The sequence below is a fragment of the Branchiostoma belcheri genome, unplaced genomic scaffold (genome assembly GCF_001625305.1).
Source record: "Branchiostoma belcheri isolate BF01 breed outbred unplaced genomic scaffold, Haploidv18h27 scaffold94, whole genome shotgun sequence".
Lineage (NCBI taxonomy): Eukaryota > Metazoa > Chordata > Leptocardii > Amphioxiformes > Branchiostomatidae > Branchiostoma > Branchiostoma belcheri.
This window is the reverse complement of record NW_017804620.1, coordinates 412,886-430,294: the sequence shown is the minus strand read 5'-3', so window position 1 is coordinate 430,294 and position 17,409 is coordinate 412,886. Positions and strand designations below refer to the sequence as shown.

Here is a 17,409-nt window from a genome sequence, read left to right as displayed (position 1 = left end):
GGCACTCAAAGTTCACAATTAAGAACTTTGGACGGTCAACTTTGTGGGGACAATATAAATGTGGCGCTCATAAGATTTGGCGCCAAGTCATATGATTTTTACGCGGGAAAGGGTGCAGACTGACCCACCCCTTTGTTTACATCTGTTCGTTTCCTTCAAATTTTATCGAGCCTGGTGCATTTTTATTTGATCTGTGACGCCATATGATGACAAAGTACTATAAATATTGTTATTTATCCACAATTGGGACGTTGGTGTCATTCTGAAGAGCTCTAGAACACAGAAAACCGAGGCATTTTGACAATAACTTTTTGATCAAGTTGTATTTTCTCTCAAGTACTCACGGCGTTTGTCAATGACGTGTACTCCTGACGTTTTGGGTATATCTGTGTCGATTTCTACGCTATTTTACGGTAAAGGTGTAGTATTTTAGAGTATTAACGTAGTGAATTATAATATCACACAATTTTACCATAAAGCTTGGAAAATTATGTCTTTGTAATCAAATAGTAGTGGTTAAATCAACATTTTTCAGGGGGAGGTTGACACAGACTGGAACGCCCAAAATTAAATCACCCCGACCAATCACGTATTAGCGCGTATAGGGGGGTCTGGGTATTGACGCAATTGCTTATAAATTGGGAGTGCAGACATTTTTTGTTGTGAGGTCTTCTCCACCTCGGGATGTCCGCCATTATTGCTACCGATGTTTCTCTGACGAGTTTTCTCTGAAGGCTTCCTGAGATTCCTCACAAAAACATCGTCGCGAGGAAGACAACGACCCAAGCTACAACCTCCCGAAGTTTTAGGTGATTACGACGATTTTGAGGTGGAGAAATCGTCGCCGAAAGTTGGTGTGAACTGGGTGGTTCCACTGGGCCAGAGCGGTGTGTTTGTGCGAAGAGACGTGGCCCCTGGTCACGTGGTCTCGGTACAATTTTATTTTTTTCTGCGTCAAATCTGGGAAATTGTGGCCCTTGCTTCGTGGGATTTTCCTGTGAAAGAGTCAACCTTTCCGTCCGCGGTGCACTGGGAGTGGAAGAGAGCCTCAGAGGTGAGCTAGATCGAGCAGAAGTTGCCGGTTGGCGGCCGGGAAATTAAAAATTGGACGACATCAAAACGTCGGTCACGTGCTTGGGGCGAATTTTTTGGGGGGAGTGAAGTGGAAGAGTTCAACATTACGGTGGGAAGGCGGGCTCTAGTGGCGGCCTGCAGGGCAAGACAGCCAACATTTCGGGCCTGACAGCATTTCTTGTGCTTCTTGCAGCCTCACAGAAGCGTGTCGATGCGGAGGGAACCCGGCTCCAAGCGCCGTCGCCGCTGAGCCCGAGCTGCATGGCTGCGATGGCCCCGGCGCTTACCGAAGCTCCCGCCGCGACTCAGCCCGGGCCCCGCGGCCTCAAACCGGGGGCTGATCCCGACACCAGCGCCGAGCTCACCCGCTTGGACACCAAGCACGGTCCCGTGGATGAGCTAGCCAGCCTGGATTCGTCACCGAGAGTGAACGGAGAACCGGACGGCGACAGGGCGTCCTTGCCCGCGAGGACAACTCTTCCCACTTCCCTCTTCCCTCTTCCCGTTAGCAAAGAGCTCATCCATCGGGGCTTGTCTGACGGCACAGCCCCGAGTTTGCCTGTAGGACTGAAACTAAACTCCACCAATTCCATGATCCTGAAGTCAAAACCTCTCAACACGCCTCCGATTGCCGATCAGAAGTCCACGATCTGTTCAGGTCCAACCATGAGTGTTGCAAACTCCAACACGTCTCCGACCCAAAGTCCGTTGACACAAACCACGTGCAACAACGAGTCAGGAAGTCCAACCAACGTTAGTAATTCCCAGAAAACGGAAAATTCCACCTCTACAAACCAGGAAAGTAGTTCACAACATGCAGAAAACAGCAGATCCGATCACACAGAAGACCCTGGTAAAGAGGACCCAGCCTGTAGTAGTAGTAGTAATAGTAAATGTGAGTGTAGCTGTGAGGATGTAGCAAACTGTAATAGTACTAGTAGTAGTAACAGTAGTCAGAATGACACAACAAGCAAGTGCACATGTGGGAAACAACAACAACCACCACCACCATCCCAGGGCTTGAACCTAGAACTAAGGGAAGCGATATTCACAGGTAGACTGTCGGACGTAGAAGAGCGACAATTCGCGCTCCAGCGAAGGTCCGAACGGCTAGAGCGGCGACTTCGAAAACTCCAATGCAGGCAAGCAGCTTCGCATAGCAGGGTTCAGTTAGGAGCTTTCTTAGACCAAGCGTTGCCCCCGCAGTTGGATTCTTCTTCCTCCAAAGTCGAGGTGAAATCGGAACTGGACCAGACGGTGGTTTCGACAGGTAGCAGCCAGGTAGGCGCAGGTGACAGCACACCGCCACAGCCCGCCCATCGTAGCGCATCGCTCCTAGCCCAGCGTCTCCTAGCAACAAGAACGCCACCGTTCGAGGGTCAGAGTCCGGGCAGTGAAGGGTCGTGGCGAAGGAAGTTATCCGGGGAAGTTACCGACGTTACGGGGCGTCTTCAGACGAACTTGAAGCACCTGGAGAGATGTATCGACTCGGACGCAACCGAGAGCAGCTCAGGAGGAGAGAGTGAGGAGGAGGATGCGGTTGCCGATAGCAATGCAGTGCTGCATGATTTTCCCCTGTAAGTATCCAATTTCCCCTCGTGTTTATCTTTAATTTCCTGTCTTTTTTGAAGGTGTGTATTTATGTTGTGAATTTATGACATGGGGAATCCCCTTTTCTGCTTGTTTTTATAAACTATGCAAAGCTGATGCTTTGCTGATATCAGTTTAGCCTTGAAAATAATGTCAGCTATCCTACATAAAATGTAGATGGAAGACTGTTTCGTTTAGTACTAGGACGTTGGTAGTTTTCTTCGTTCTTATTAGTACCAGGAGCTTCATAGGTTTGTACAGTTTTACTGCCTAACCATTTAAGTTTACGAGCTTGGTATTTTTACTAGGACAGGGATGCATGTTAGGTAGACATTTAAAATTCGGAAAATACTTATTCTTCATATTATCCGTAGCAGGAGAACATATAAAGTATAAGGGGATTACATCATTATATATCCATGCAAAATTTACAATGAAGAGGTGGCTACAATTTTGTGAGATACAGTAATATGTATACTCACGAACACAGTGAACCCAGTATTACGTCAGATTACTCATATGGTAATATAGTTAGGCTTGCAGACTGGCCTAGCTGCTCTTTGCTACTAGTGAATTTCCCTGTATTTATTATTCCAGCTTGCTGTTGTTTTGGGGCGTGTTGGCTTCGGTTAGTTTAGTATATTGCACACGTGGTTTTTGAGCTGAGTCATAGCTATAAATAGCTATTGCCACTACTGGCTGTCTAGCTGTTGTACAACTACAACCCACCCAACTAGTAAACCTGTATGAGATAGCGTGTTGGTACTACCTTGTCTCTGTTGGGGGGACACCAATTCGCACCCGTCTGGACATGTTGTCATGCTTATTTTCACACAACAAGGTCAACAAAACCCCCATGTGACCCACTTTCTGTTTGGGTGTGAGTCACTCACTGTGGGGTTGGCCCAGGAAAAAGGAGGGTGATGTTGATATACTCCAAGCAGAGGTTTGGGCTTATTTTTGGCGTGTTTTAGGCATTTTTATCACGCTTTCTTTTTTGCACTTTTTTTACGCCATCCCAATAAAAAAAATCCTGATAGAAAAGCCTAAAAACGCACCAAAAATAAGCGATACCCAAACCTCTGCTTGGTTGGCCTACTCTCCAAGCATCTACGATTGGGTTTGGGCTTATTTTTGGGGTGTTTTTAGGCTTTTTTTATCAGGCCATCTTCTTTGCTCTGTTATCTTTTATATGCTTGAGTTGGCAAAAAAGAAAGCCTGATAAAAAAGCCTAAAAACACACCAGAAGTAAGCCAAAACCCAAACCTCTGCTTGGAGAGTAGGGTTGGGCCAGAGTAGGGTTGGTGACTGATTTTGATACATGAGGCCTGCTACTATATTTGTCTGGTAGTGACCAGTCATGTCAGTGACCGTTAGGACAGTCTCAAATCTGTACCTTGTGACTCTCTCCCTCGATAGCAGTATTGAGAACATGATAATTGCAGCTGATGGAAATCCAAGGTCAATCTTTCGATCAAATTCGTCTTTCTCAAAGCTACAAAAGTAGGGACTTGCCCTATGCAGTGGCATAACAATGAGTGTTGCACAACCTTGTTACAGTTTCTGCTCGACCGCAGTAAATTTTAATAATTTTGTTATCTTGGAAATTTTATCAAATTTTGCATGGCTTTGGGTTGCCAAATGTCACGTTCACCAAACTGACTGTACTATTTTCTGTGAAATTCTTGAGAAACTACAATAAAACACTAGCAAACTCTACTCGGTTATTTCTGATAAAACGGCTTAGTGATATGTGTATACATCCCACGTTCATGTTCCTAAGATATACAGTAATGTTGACCCATATAACTCAGGAGAAAAATGAGGCTTCGCAACCCATGAAAACTATTTTTGATCCATTGTCACTTTGGGACCAGCGATTTTAGCGGGAGGGCGGGGAGAATATTAGAAAGTATTGATTTGATATTATTTGCTACTGGGTCTTTATGGGCGCCATTTTTATTCTGAAAGAGTGTTATATATCATTTCATAATCCTGTGAAAGATATTGGTGTTGCAGGGTGTAGCTATAGGTAGAAAATTTGTAAACTGTAACAGAAGAAAAGTGGTTTCACTCTTGTAATTCTAAGTACTAGACTAGGCGCTAGACTAGTCTTAAATGCAAAAATAGATTTTTCTATCATCTTCTAATATGGAAATAAGTTAGCAGTGTTGTGATTTTGAAACAGCAGAAAGATTTGATATTGGAAAAGGTCTTAGTTAAAATAAAGCCTTAGTGATTTTTCTATAAATTCTAAACCTATGAAAAGCTACTGCGAAACAATGCCAGTATATTTGCTTATGTAAGTAAAAGTGCGCCTGTTGTGTTTCTATGTTATTTTTCTGCAACACGTCCTGAATATTAATAGAACATGAAACTACAGTAGTGTGGTTATTATTAAACATAAGGTTTACCTGAAATGTAAACAGCCACACCTAATATCTGGGTTAAAAGGTTTGCGGCGTCCTACAAAAAAGACCTTGGCTCCAAAACCAGACAAGGTTTCAGTCTTGCACTGATTTTTTTCCCAACTCTAAAACTACTGTGTTACGAGTAACACATTTTAACACTCCAGGTACAGAAAATGAAACTCTAAATCGAGCTGAAATAATGCATTTTGCCAAAATTTGTGTGTTCAATTTTTATGCACACAAGATTGTAAAAGAGAAGGTTTCAGCTTTGATACAGCATTGAAACTTTATCATCTTCCTTTTAGCAATTGAAAGTATAAAGTTGTACATGCATGTTTTGCGCACTAAAAATGCTTTTGAAGTTTAGGATCACTAAATCCAAACAAACGTCATCCTTTTTCGCATGCTTGCCTATAGCTTTTGAGCCTTTTCCATGGTCGAGCATAATAACAACAGAAACATGTACATCTACCAAGCAAGGGTAACTTTCCCTGATTGTATAGTAATAAATTATGAATGAAAAGTCGTTCTGAATGGTGATGGCCATTGTCGAGCCAAGTTGCAGTGAAAACACAACATTATGATAGTGTTTGAATAGGGTTTTGTCTGGTATGTGACGGCATATTTGCATGACACAGCAATACTGTATCCTGTCCTGTTCTTGACAAACGTTAGCCGTAGACAATAGCTCAGATCAGAAAAGACATAAACAGAAAAGCATGCTATATTTCCAGATATTCAATGCCACAAGCAGAGTTGGATATATTTTTAGATGTTACAACTTTCACAATGCAAAAATTATAGAATGGTTTGATATTGAAAAGAATATTGGAAATTAGTATTTAGTTGGGATGGCTGTAACTGTGGAAAGACATAGCTTTGACTAAAATTTATCTGGACAATTATAATCATTGTCCTATATTTTTGCTATCTGAGAAAACCATGTTTTGGGGAGATACACAGTACCATATACACATTGCTGATGCGTTTGAAATCTTTAGAATTCAACTCTTCTAATTCGAAAGCTGAATGTTGCTGGTTGAGTAAAACTAATTTGGTTTTAATAAGGGCTTTGTTTTATTTGTAATGTGGTCCCATGAGAGGATTTGTAGTATTATTAATGAAATTATAAATGCTGGATTTAGACCCGTTTTGATACCAGGTTTAGAGGGACACAAATCTGATGTTTTGTTGTTCAAAATATTCCAGTTATTGTGCTGGCTACGTTTTTATGTGTAGCTTCTATCGTGTTGGGCGTATTTGGGTGTGTCAAGCTCTCAAGGTCTGGTATTTTTGACAGGCAGAAAAAAATTCCAAAATACGGTACTAAACATTGTTTGCTCTGTTGTTTTTGTTTTGGCTTTTCCTGTGTTTATTTAGGATCAAGCTATGTAAATATTGGCCAGTTTGGAGTATCCAGTTTTCTATGCATTGGGAAAATCTGTTTTCCTTTGGGCAGCTTATTCAAATTAGGTTTGGAGTTTGAAACCACCTTGAGGTGGACTTTAGACTGCTGAATGATTATGTATGTGTCATTCATGAGATATGCTGAGATTGTGTCTGAGTGGCAAGTGTGTATTGTATCAACTTTGTGGATGTGTCATTGTGTGTGTGTATTGTAGCAAGTGTGTGTGTGTTTGTATGAGTGCAAATATATCGGAAAGATTTCTGTGCAGGCTATCAAACTGAAGTGAAATCATAAAACATGCAGGGTTCGAAATAGCCACTTCAATTCAAGAAAGGATTTAAAGAAAATTTTTGAATTGAAATAGGAAGTATATAGATAAAACAACTCTTAGCTTAGTAATACATTTTATGTAGATGTCAATGAAGGAAATCTAAAGTACTTCTACTAAAAGCAAGATTAGAATATTAGCAGCTGAATATTTTGCATCAAAGTAGAGGTCTTTAGGGGATACAATTGATCAAATCGTGTTCCTTTCATAGTGTTAAAAATATAACATCCTTTCTGAGATTTTCCTTTGATAGTGAAAATTACGTCCACTATCAGCCCCTCAAGCTAACATGAGAGTTTGAACGTTGTGAGAATCACTCAGGCAGCCCCTTGTGCATTAAATTGTCTGACTCTAGAGAGCTTGGGAAAGGGTCTGCTAAAAGTTGAATAATGACAGGCCCTGTGCTATGTTTAGATGTTAGTCTTTGAAAGCTTTTTTTATGAGTGCTTGCTTATCATCTATTTTTAGATGAAAGGGAGCATTTATTAAGATATATCATATTGGCTTGCCTTGACATATAGACTAATGGTACACCAGTGTCTAAAACGAAGCTTGTTAGTTGTGTGCTAGCTTATAGCAAGGCTGAAAAATACATAATCAATGCAATGTATTATTCTCTATTCATGTTTTGTACATGCATCCTGAACATTCACATTTTTGTCCTGGTTTCAAATCATCATTTAAATTAGTGATTTCTTTCCTGCAATCTCGAAAACCTTTGTGCAAATTTGCAGGTTTAAGGTAGGAATGAATTTAGCTATGAAAGTAGAAGTTATGTCATTCTAGGTCCAGTTCTTCCAGTGTTGCTGGTCTTTTACGTTTAATATTTTGGCTTTTCAGAGCAGGACCAAGCAGAGGGGGGTTTTCTTAGAAAGCCACAGACATTTTTCCAGGTCTTTGGGAGACCCCCAACCTGTTTTTTCACGGTTTTCTTTTCATGCTAATTAGCTCTGAATTATGCAGAAGCTGCTAATTGTCTGAAACATACCATAAAACAGTGTTTTGAATCGTTGTTTTTGACACCAGGAAAAGCCTGTGTGGTAAGGTTTGGGGCTTGTGTTTGTGGAATACACATTGATTGAAATTTCTGTCTTTTTTCTTAAACATTTTTTCCATGCATGTAATGTTGTGACTTGCCTTCAAACTAGGTCAGTACACAAAAATGGAACATACAAAAAAGTTATTGCATAAACATAATTACGCTCATGCGCACACGCATGCATGCACAGAAACAATACACAGGCACACACTAGCACACACACAAAATACATATACATGCACACACACACACACAAACTGACAAACACACATACAAAGACATACCCAGACATGCACACACACATACATGCACAAAGACATACACTCACTCACACTCGCACACACACGCGTACACACACACACATGCACATGCACAAAGACACCCACACAGACTCCAGAGTCTAGACAGTGACAATGAATCTAACCATATTCACTCCCTAAAAACTGAAAACCAACAAAATCCACTCTGTACAGTCCGTAGCTGAAATAGTGTTGAAAGCAGTGCATACCGTATTTATGCAGTACACGCGCGCACACACACACACACACACACACACAAATTACACTTCATACAGTCCTTAAAATAGTGTTGAAAGCAGAGCATACCGTATTTATGTAAAAACAGGTGGCATCATGTAATACACCCTATAGATTACATGACACTCCTGTTGGCCAATCAGAGCGATGATAGATGATGTAATCCCTAGCGACGATAGAATATCACATGGGCCTGACTCAACCCTGGTCAGGAGGGGGGGTTCAATTTATTAGTCCGGGGATGGAGAAAACAACAGTGCATGCAAAATAATTTGTCCCTAGTTGGTGTGCAAGTATATTGATAATGACGTTAAATGGGGAGGGGGGTTGTTAATCAAATACATAGATGGCATAGAAAGAAAAACTGAAACTGAAACATTAGAGGTAACTTGCATGTTTACATGCAAAATGTTTTTCCCTTTCTGTGATAAATTAATTGTATATTTGGTTGTTAAAAAGGGTGATATAAACATGAGAAATGTTTTATATTATGTTATGATACCAGTATGTTATAGAGTATCAAATCAAATCAACTTTATTGCTCAACAACTGTAGCTGGTACATTGTATGACGTATTATTACATGGAATGGGATCTCTATTGACAGTTTGATGTGATTAGGAAATTCCAGCCAAATGCCCTGCATATTGTTCATTTACTTAGGATAATTTGTTTGTACAACTGAATTTTATTCCACTTGCATTATTTATAACATCCTAAGTCTGTATTATGTTAATATATCTTGTTAATCTGTCATGGACTACCTTGGAAATCAGCTTTATTTGTCTAAAAGGGATTTCACATAACTGTCATATATCCAAGATTAATAAATAAATGAACATCATTTAGCCTACCCTAGGCTTGAGGTATTGTGTGCATGTGCACCCAAATACTTTCGTAGATGTACAGTATGTAGATGTTAAATGTATGATAGTAAACAGCATATTCCTAACGTCTAAGTGTAACATAATTTGTCGTAGTACTTTTCTTTGGAAATATAACATAATAGTTTTTGCTGACATTCTACTTATTATATTTTGTATGGTACACCCAAAAAAGTTTTGCACCTATTCCCAAAAATGAATTTTGAGCCCTGCCACCTAACCATTGCGTTTACTAAGGGTTAGCCATTGACTAGTGTCTGATATGTTCTGGGCATTTGAAACCACTTTGCATAGCGTACAGATGAACAGTGGCAGGAATGCAGGCATCGACCTTGTGGTCAAGAAGGTGGATTGCTAACCAGTAGACCATGACATACCTGTAACCTGGTGTGTGTGTTACAAAAATACATGGGGCGAAAAGGTTAGAATGTCACAGAACAGCCAGCGTACAAAATACTTTTGGCAAAAGTGGGCAACCTTCGGCAAAAATTAGGTTGCCCATCAGAATTTTAAGTTGCCCCACCTAGAAGTTACTACTTTCCTCAAATTAAGTAATGTTAGGTAGCAGGTACTAGCATAATTTTTCTTCTGCAATGTTGAAAATGTCTCTGCAAAATGCAGACTGCAGATGGGTATTTCTAACTCTGTATTGATATCGCTGATTAACTCATTTTCCGTGTTTTTCCCTCTGTTGCAGACACAAGTGTGCGACCTGGAAGTGGGCCATGGACAGAGCTGCCATCGCGTCGCGCTGGACGTGGCTTCAGGCGCAAGTCTCGGACTTGGAGTACCGAATCCGCCAACAGAGCGACATCTTTCGCCAGATACGCGCCGCGAAGGGCCAGGTCGTCTTGGGGGACCCCGAATCTCCGAAGGAGTTCTTTACGACGAGTAGGACGAAGCCGAACCGGAAACTGTCCCCTATCGAAGCGAAGATCGCAAACCTGGAGAGAAGTAGCCAGCTGTCGCCGTGCAACATCAGCCAGCTGCTGAGCAACGTGGACAAGCAGGCGTCGAAGCTGACACAATCACTGGGGAACTGCTACTCCCCTCGAACAGCCTCGCCTGTCGCAAGCACCGCTTCAACAACCGCAGGGGGGGACAGCAGTAACGGGAACGGCGGTAGCAGTTCCAAGAACAAGGTCCCCGCCCCGAAACCGATGAACGGTTTGGTGGACGGAGCGGCGAAGTTTCCCGCAGAAAGCGAGTTGTCCGATTTAGACGACCCGGCGCACAAGAAGCTCAGGCTAGACGCGGTTGCCACGCCACCTCCCACCGTAGGGAACGATCTAACCTGCCAGTGCGCGAGGACTCGACCGGTTCGGAGCTACCGGAAGCGGAAGTTGTTGCGAACGTTCGGGATGTGGCAGGTATGTCGCAAGGCGTCGAAGCTGTCCACGGTTCGCTGCGGTTGCGCGCCGCCGAACACGCCGTGCGTGATGTGCGGGGGTCGGCTGAACAACGCGCAGAAGGTGGAGCCGAACCTGTCATCGCAGGTGGAAAGAGTCGCCATCATGGACCCATCATTCCATCCTGTACTGTCATTCCCTCAAGGTAGGGGGCGCTGTTTTATATTGCACAAGCAAATTCTTTCTGCTTTGTATCATGTCTGTATCTTGTGTATTCGCGTATGTAAGGTTAGTATAAAGTCGGTAGTTTCCAAATGTTATGACAGAAAAGATATCGTCTGGAACAGGCAGAATTTTAAACTGAATGTCTGTTTCAGTTTTCAAAATCAGTATTTGACAGTTTTCAAAATCTAAGATACAAAAAGTGCGTATCTCATTACCTGAATGTCTAACCTTCATCTAGGTATTTTTTGAAATAATTTTTGCTAGTTTTCTTACTTTGGCCCTGTGCATGTTACAAAAATCAATAAGGTTAGATTCGTTTCAGCAGGACAAATCAGATTATAATTGAACATGAACGTTCCATTTCAGTTTTGATCCATTTTATTTTGAACCACCCCCAGAGAAAGTGTGTAATGGTTTGCAATGAAATGGTTTTGAGGAATTATCATGCATGCAAAAAGACTATAGATAAAATGGCACATCAAAATTTCACACTTAAAAGTGATGCATCGCTTGGCCTACTGCTCAGAGAAAACCACAAAAACCTTTTAAAATTCAGCATTATCAAATTTGCATCTATAAGAGCAGCTTGCTCGTGGTATTTGGGACATGTTCAACGTATCAACATGATATGCCATTCGCTGTTACCATGGCAACTATCCTTAGGCTGTTCTATTTTTAGACCCAGCTGTAAAATGTCATATTGCTGATCACTCAGCTCCATATGGATTTAATAACCAACAACAGGAAATTCGTCTTCAAAATTGTTTATGATCTTTGACAAATTAACAAATGGTTCATTTTTGGTTGTAATGTTTTATGAGTCTATTTTATCTTCTTCAGATAGTAGAAGAATGTATTTACATTGAAAGAAAATTATAGCAACAAATTTCAGTCACTGACGAAAGGTAGTGGATACTAGCTGAAACATCTGACAGTTTCCACAATCATATCCAGCTGCTTTTTGGCGTAATCTGTTATATGACATTAGGGACAACTGATTTTTTTTCTCGTGTTATGAATTGAGTTGAATCATGAAATAGAAACTGCTAATTATTTTGTTAATTTTTGTGCAAGTTGCTTGCTTGTTTGTTTTATTTCTTAAACCAGGAGGTACATATCGCCTGGGGCGCTTTCATTCAAAATTTCAATGTTTCCTGTTTCCTGCTAACATTAAAACATTTTCTGCAAATGCACAAGTCGCTATACTACAACCTTCCAAACTTAATGATGCAAAATTGCAAGTTGTAAGATTTTTCTTTGCAATATCGTAAATCTCTCCGCAATATGCAGAATGCAGATGGGTATTTTGAACACTGGCTGTTGTGCTGTTATTGTGCTACTGTTGTGCTAACTTTGTGCTGTTCCATCCTGCAGACATCCCCCTGTCGGTGCACTTCCAGTCACTGCTGAAAACCGGAGACTGGCAAAACCGCCCGACGCCCAAACCTTCACAATCCAACAAAAGGTAAGTTATCATTAACTGTTGTTGAGAATCTTTGAGGGTCAAGCTCGATTTTTGGGGCCTAGCTAATCTCCAAACAGATGTTTCTGTGGCTTCGAAAGACAGTATCAAATTGGCCAGGCTGTATCCATTGGCCAGACAGTATCCATTGGCCACTCTGTGGCTAATATTGGACACTCCTCTGGCCAATGGGTACTGCCATACCACCGTATGATCTGCTTGGAGATTAGGGCCTAGCAGCTTTCTTTGGTATTGCATTGGAACTTGTATTTTCTGTTTTGGATTTTGGTTTTGCTTCCAGTGAATTCCAGTAAGAGTGTTCCTACAAATAGATTATGGGAAGAGTTGCTACAAATAAATTCTAGGCACAGTTTTCTGACAACTGAATTCCAAGAAGAGATTTCCTACAAATGACATTACAACAAGTTTGAGCATGAGAGTTTTGGTTGTTTGGGGCCCCCTTATGTTGTTCCCCTTTTGTTGTTGTACCTTTAGGTGGAAAGATTTGTTTGTTGGTCCTTGAGGTTGAAGGGTTTATTTGTTTGTTGTTTATTTTAGGTTGAAGGGTTCTCCCGTGACGCCGTCACCCTCCCAGTACCAGCGGGCAGCCGACAACCGGGCCAGGAGAGTCAGCAAGAAACTGGCCCAGAGTGCTGCAGCAGCACTACTCACTACTGCAAGTAAGTACGGGAGAGATGGAGGGAGAGAATGAAGGATAGAAAGAATGAAGGAATGAGTAGATGGATGTGTGTTATAGCACCGTTATAGTGCACAGAAACAGCAAGAAATTTACATTCATGAATAAAATAATAAGTTTACAACAAATACTTCAATCACAAACGTGTGAAATGTTTTGTTTTGTTTATGGTTGTTGTTTTTGTTTACAGAGTTGCGAGGAAACAAGGTGGACGGTAAACAGCTCTCGCGGTCGCTGTCTGGCTCGCTGCCGTGCACGCCGAAGCCGAACGCAGCGGATGGCACACGCCTCTGCCGGACAGACGCACGGAAGAAGCGAGCAGCCGCCCAGCTCGCGATCGGTGAGTGTGAGTGACATTTCATGTTTCTTTTTCTTAGGGAGTAAAATACAAACATTTACAGATGGTAGACATTACAGTGGAGTTGGACAGTTTCTGATTGTTAAACTTTAATGCAAATTTATGTGAACAGATTTTATGACCACTGGTTATCAAACTCTAGAATTAACGATTGCTAATTGCGACATTGTGAGTGACATTTCATGTTTCTCTTTCTTGGGAAATGAAAGACAGATGATACATCTACAGTATTATTTTTAATTTGACTTGCAACAAAACAAAAACCTCTACTGACTTTATTGTTTGATAAAGAAATGTTATGACAACTTTGATTTAAGGACATGCTTTTGTTTTGACACATCAGATTTTATTTGACTATTGTCTACCTTTTCGCGCTTGACTAAATGTAATCATGTCTTGTCCTGTGTAAATGCATGCTGGGACCCATTGGAAAGCAGCTTCTACTAGCTGAATGGGCTACCCAGCTGTTTTATGTTGAAATAAATAAATGAATGTACAGTAGAATGACCCTACTGTTTTCCGTTCACAGCTGCCTTCAGTAAAAATATCATGACTTTCAACAAGTTACACAAAACCTAAAAAATAACAGAATTTACAGTAAGTTTTTTTTGTTCCGTCCACAGCTGCCTTCAGTAAGAAGAACCGTTTGCGGAACCGAAGCCTGTCGCTGACGCACGTATCCGGGCGTGACCGTGGTTACCATGCCACGCCCTCCCCCACCAGCTCCGACTCACCCAACACTCCGCTCTCCATATCCTGTCCTGCTAACTCACTACAGGTAAGCGTCCAAAAACAACAACTATCAGGAGCTCCCCCTGTTGTACAAGTTGTGTACTGCAGGCTTGCCTGTACTCTAATGTCTTCTATGTGTGTGTTGGCTGTGTCAGATAATGTTGTGGAGATTTCCTTATTCCTGGTGTTGTTATCATCCCCTTCTCTTCCTAAAATGTTTGTCTTGTCTTTTTTTTCCATGACTGTTTCCCCTGTTGCTAACTCAGGATAAGGTTGGTGGTAGTTCCGTGTTTCCCTTTAATGCCAACTCTCATATAATTCCACTGGGTGCCATAAGATTGCCACATTTCAAGAAAAGATGGAATTTAAAGAGATCTACTAGACTCAGATGCAGACTTACATGCACTATGCACAATTTAGACATACAAATACATTCTTGAGAAGACCTTGATATTTTTATGAGGTGGTTTTCAAGCACCTGGTAGAATTATGATTTTGATGTGATCTATCCAACTTCTGTCTCGTTCTTTCTGTTGTGTTGTATCTGTGATACATTTTGTATATTGAGAAGAAACTTGTATTTTGTGTCTGAGACAACTCTTTCAAATGTTTACTTTGGTTTACAACATATTTGACATAGGATGTCTGTCGTTTTTATTTTGTAATTAAAACAAGGAAGTTGATCAATATGACCAGCAAATCTTCCATGTATGACCTTTTATGATTGAGTATCCGTAAAAGAAAGGATAGTCCAAGGGAAATAATCTCCAAGCAGATCATACGGTGGCAAGGCAGTGTCCACTGTGTTGCTAATTGATACTGCCTGGCCTATTTGATACTGTCTTTTGCGGCCACCAAAAGATCTGCTTGGAGATTACCAGGAGAAAATGAAATGCTTCACATTTGTTTTATATTTTTAATGAGAAACAAAATGCTTAACTTTCTTTTTTCTCTCTCAGGCTGTGCTTAACAAGAAGCGTCAGGGTCACAGTGCGTTTGACATCAACAACATTGTCATCCCATATTCCATGGCGTCCACAACTCGCGTTGAGAGGCTGAAATACAAGGAGATTCTCACACCAAAGTACGTGTGATGTTCCTTGTTGACTAACTCCCAGAGTTAGGCTGGTGCTTATTTTTATACAAAATTTAGCAGTGAATTCCTGTTAAACGTTTACCATTTAGACTGGTAGTTTCTTTTTAAGTATTTTTGGGCAAAATTTAGCATTGGATTCCTGTTACATATAGCACTGTGTGTCAGTAAAAGTTGATTGTCTAATCCCTTCTGTAGATCTTGGCCAGTTTTTTTTAAAACTTTAGGTAGTTATTGTGTTGAAAGCTACACCTGAAGATAAAATTTGTGTGTGAGAAGTTAAACAGGTGAGAAAAAGAACTAAGAATCCTATTGTCTGGATCGAGCCAAATTGATTCACTTCGATCCGGCTTGATCTGGCTCGAAGCTGGCTGGAAGCCAGATCAAAGCGAATCAGCTAGGCTTGATCCAGACAATTTTACCCTAGTGGGAATGGGGCCATAGAATCTTTATACAGGTGAGGTAACTCAGGTGTTGTCCTTTGCAGGTGGAGAAAGGTTAGTAAGGCTGGTAAAGAGGAGCCAGAGACACCTGAGAAGGAGACACCTGTGGTTCCCAACGGCACGACCGAGACAGAGGAACCAGAGAGGGAGGAGGAGGAGGAGGAAGAGGAGGTGAGCTCCATCACTTGGAAAATTTCTCTCCATCATGGCATAAATGATGCACTTTTGCGTATCTAAAATCGGAGCTGTGAGCCCATTGCGAGAATGTACTGTGCCTGCACAAAACCTGTAATGTACTAGTATTGTGCAGTTACTGTGACACTCTTCAGCAAATTCTGATACAAATGTTGACCAAACATCCCATGAAAACCTAAGATTTTGAAATTAGATACAGAAGTATTGTAGAAGCAACCCTTTAGACTGCTTTTATATCCACATTTGGTTAAAGATAACATTGACTTCGAATGAAAGATCATAGTTATAGGATTTAAGTTTTTTTCTAACATCTGATGAAGGTTGACCAGATCGACTGAAAACTTATGGTGAGCTTATTTTGACTAAGTTAATACACTTAAGTGAAGACTAAAGTTGTTCACAAGTTTTTTTGACATTCTGTTCTGCTATTTTCACCAACTCAGATCGAGGATCTTTCCGACGATCTGATCTCCGTCCGACACAACAAGTGCGAGCACGCGGAGAAGCAGCGATTCCTGGCGTTCGTCACCCACAAGAGCCGCTCCCGCTCGAACCGAACCAACAGCGGCACCCCGGAACCCGCTTCTCCCGACGTGAACCTCGATTCCTCCATGGGAACTCCTCTCAGTCTTAACATCCCCTCTCCGCTAACCCCCGTTTCGAAGGACAGCCCGATTAGTCCGGCAAACGTCACGCGACAGAACTCAAAAGGGCGCAGAAGTTCGACCGAAGAGGGCCCGCGATCGGCAACGCCTTCGATCGAAGACTTCGGAGGCTGGCTGGATCCGTGGCCGCGGCGGAAATTCCCGCTAAACGAGGAAGAGTACAACTTCCTCATCAGCCCGATGGCGCCGCACCCCCCACCTCCCCCGCCGCGCTCAGGCCCACAACCACCACCCCCCTCACCACGCGTAGTGAACCCCCCCTCCCCGACGGAGAGGTCAACGCCCTGACGTTACCTGCCATGACCCCGGTGCCGCCGAATGTCGACACGCCGCCCGCCGAGGTCATGATGGAAACAGACGACAGCGAAGACGACCCGGAAGACCCGAATGATCCGGAATGGACGATTGTTTCGCCTGCTCGAGCCCGCGTAAGCACCACCCGACCATCCATAGTACTGAGGCTCGCAAAAAGGTGATATTGCAAGAAAAAAAGGGACAGAAAAGACGAGAAAAAAATGTAAAATTCAGCGTGTGGAAAGAAGGAAGAGAAAGAAGGGTTTTGCAGTAGTAGGGTTCGGTCTGCATTCTTTCAGATGTACATTATATCAAATGTAATTCAGATACAGCTTCAAGTAGTCACACGCTTCACCTGTAAACTAGACAGACGAACTTTTTGTGGAGATTTAAGGAATTAGAAACATTCGGGAGGGAATCTATAATAATGTACACATGGGTGGAGAGGTAGACGATACATTGTATAAATGTAAATACATGGTGATTTCATGTGGGGTTTGTAATTTACTTTGGATGATGGTGACTGTTGATGATGCCCCCTCCCCTTCCGTACCACATTGTGTACATGTGTTCTTTAGAGAAAATATTCCGCATGTTTGTTTTTTGAGTAAGAGTATCAAAAGAATT

The 17,409-nt window shown here is 41.9% G+C and overlaps 1 protein-coding gene across 1 annotated transcript; it reads left to right on the top strand.

Annotated features, from left to right (window-relative positions):
* Nucleotides 1-476: 476 nt before the first annotated feature.
* On the top strand, nucleotides 477-17,403 carry LOC109461577 (KAT8 regulatory NSL complex subunit 1-like). Its single transcript, XM_019757950.1, is given in 11 exon segments — nucleotides 477-1,054; nucleotides 1,268-2,651; nucleotides 9,967-10,823; nucleotides 12,218-12,308; nucleotides 12,864-12,985; nucleotides 13,193-13,342; nucleotides 13,984-14,138; nucleotides 15,052-15,176; nucleotides 15,673-15,799; nucleotides 16,267-16,693; nucleotides 16,696-17,403. Coding segments are annotated over 10 exon segments (3,639 nt in total). The 5' UTR covers nucleotides 477-1,054; nucleotides 1,268-1,335; the 3' UTR covers nucleotides 16,965-17,403.
* The last annotated feature ends 6 nt before the right edge of the window (nucleotides 17,404-17,409 follow it).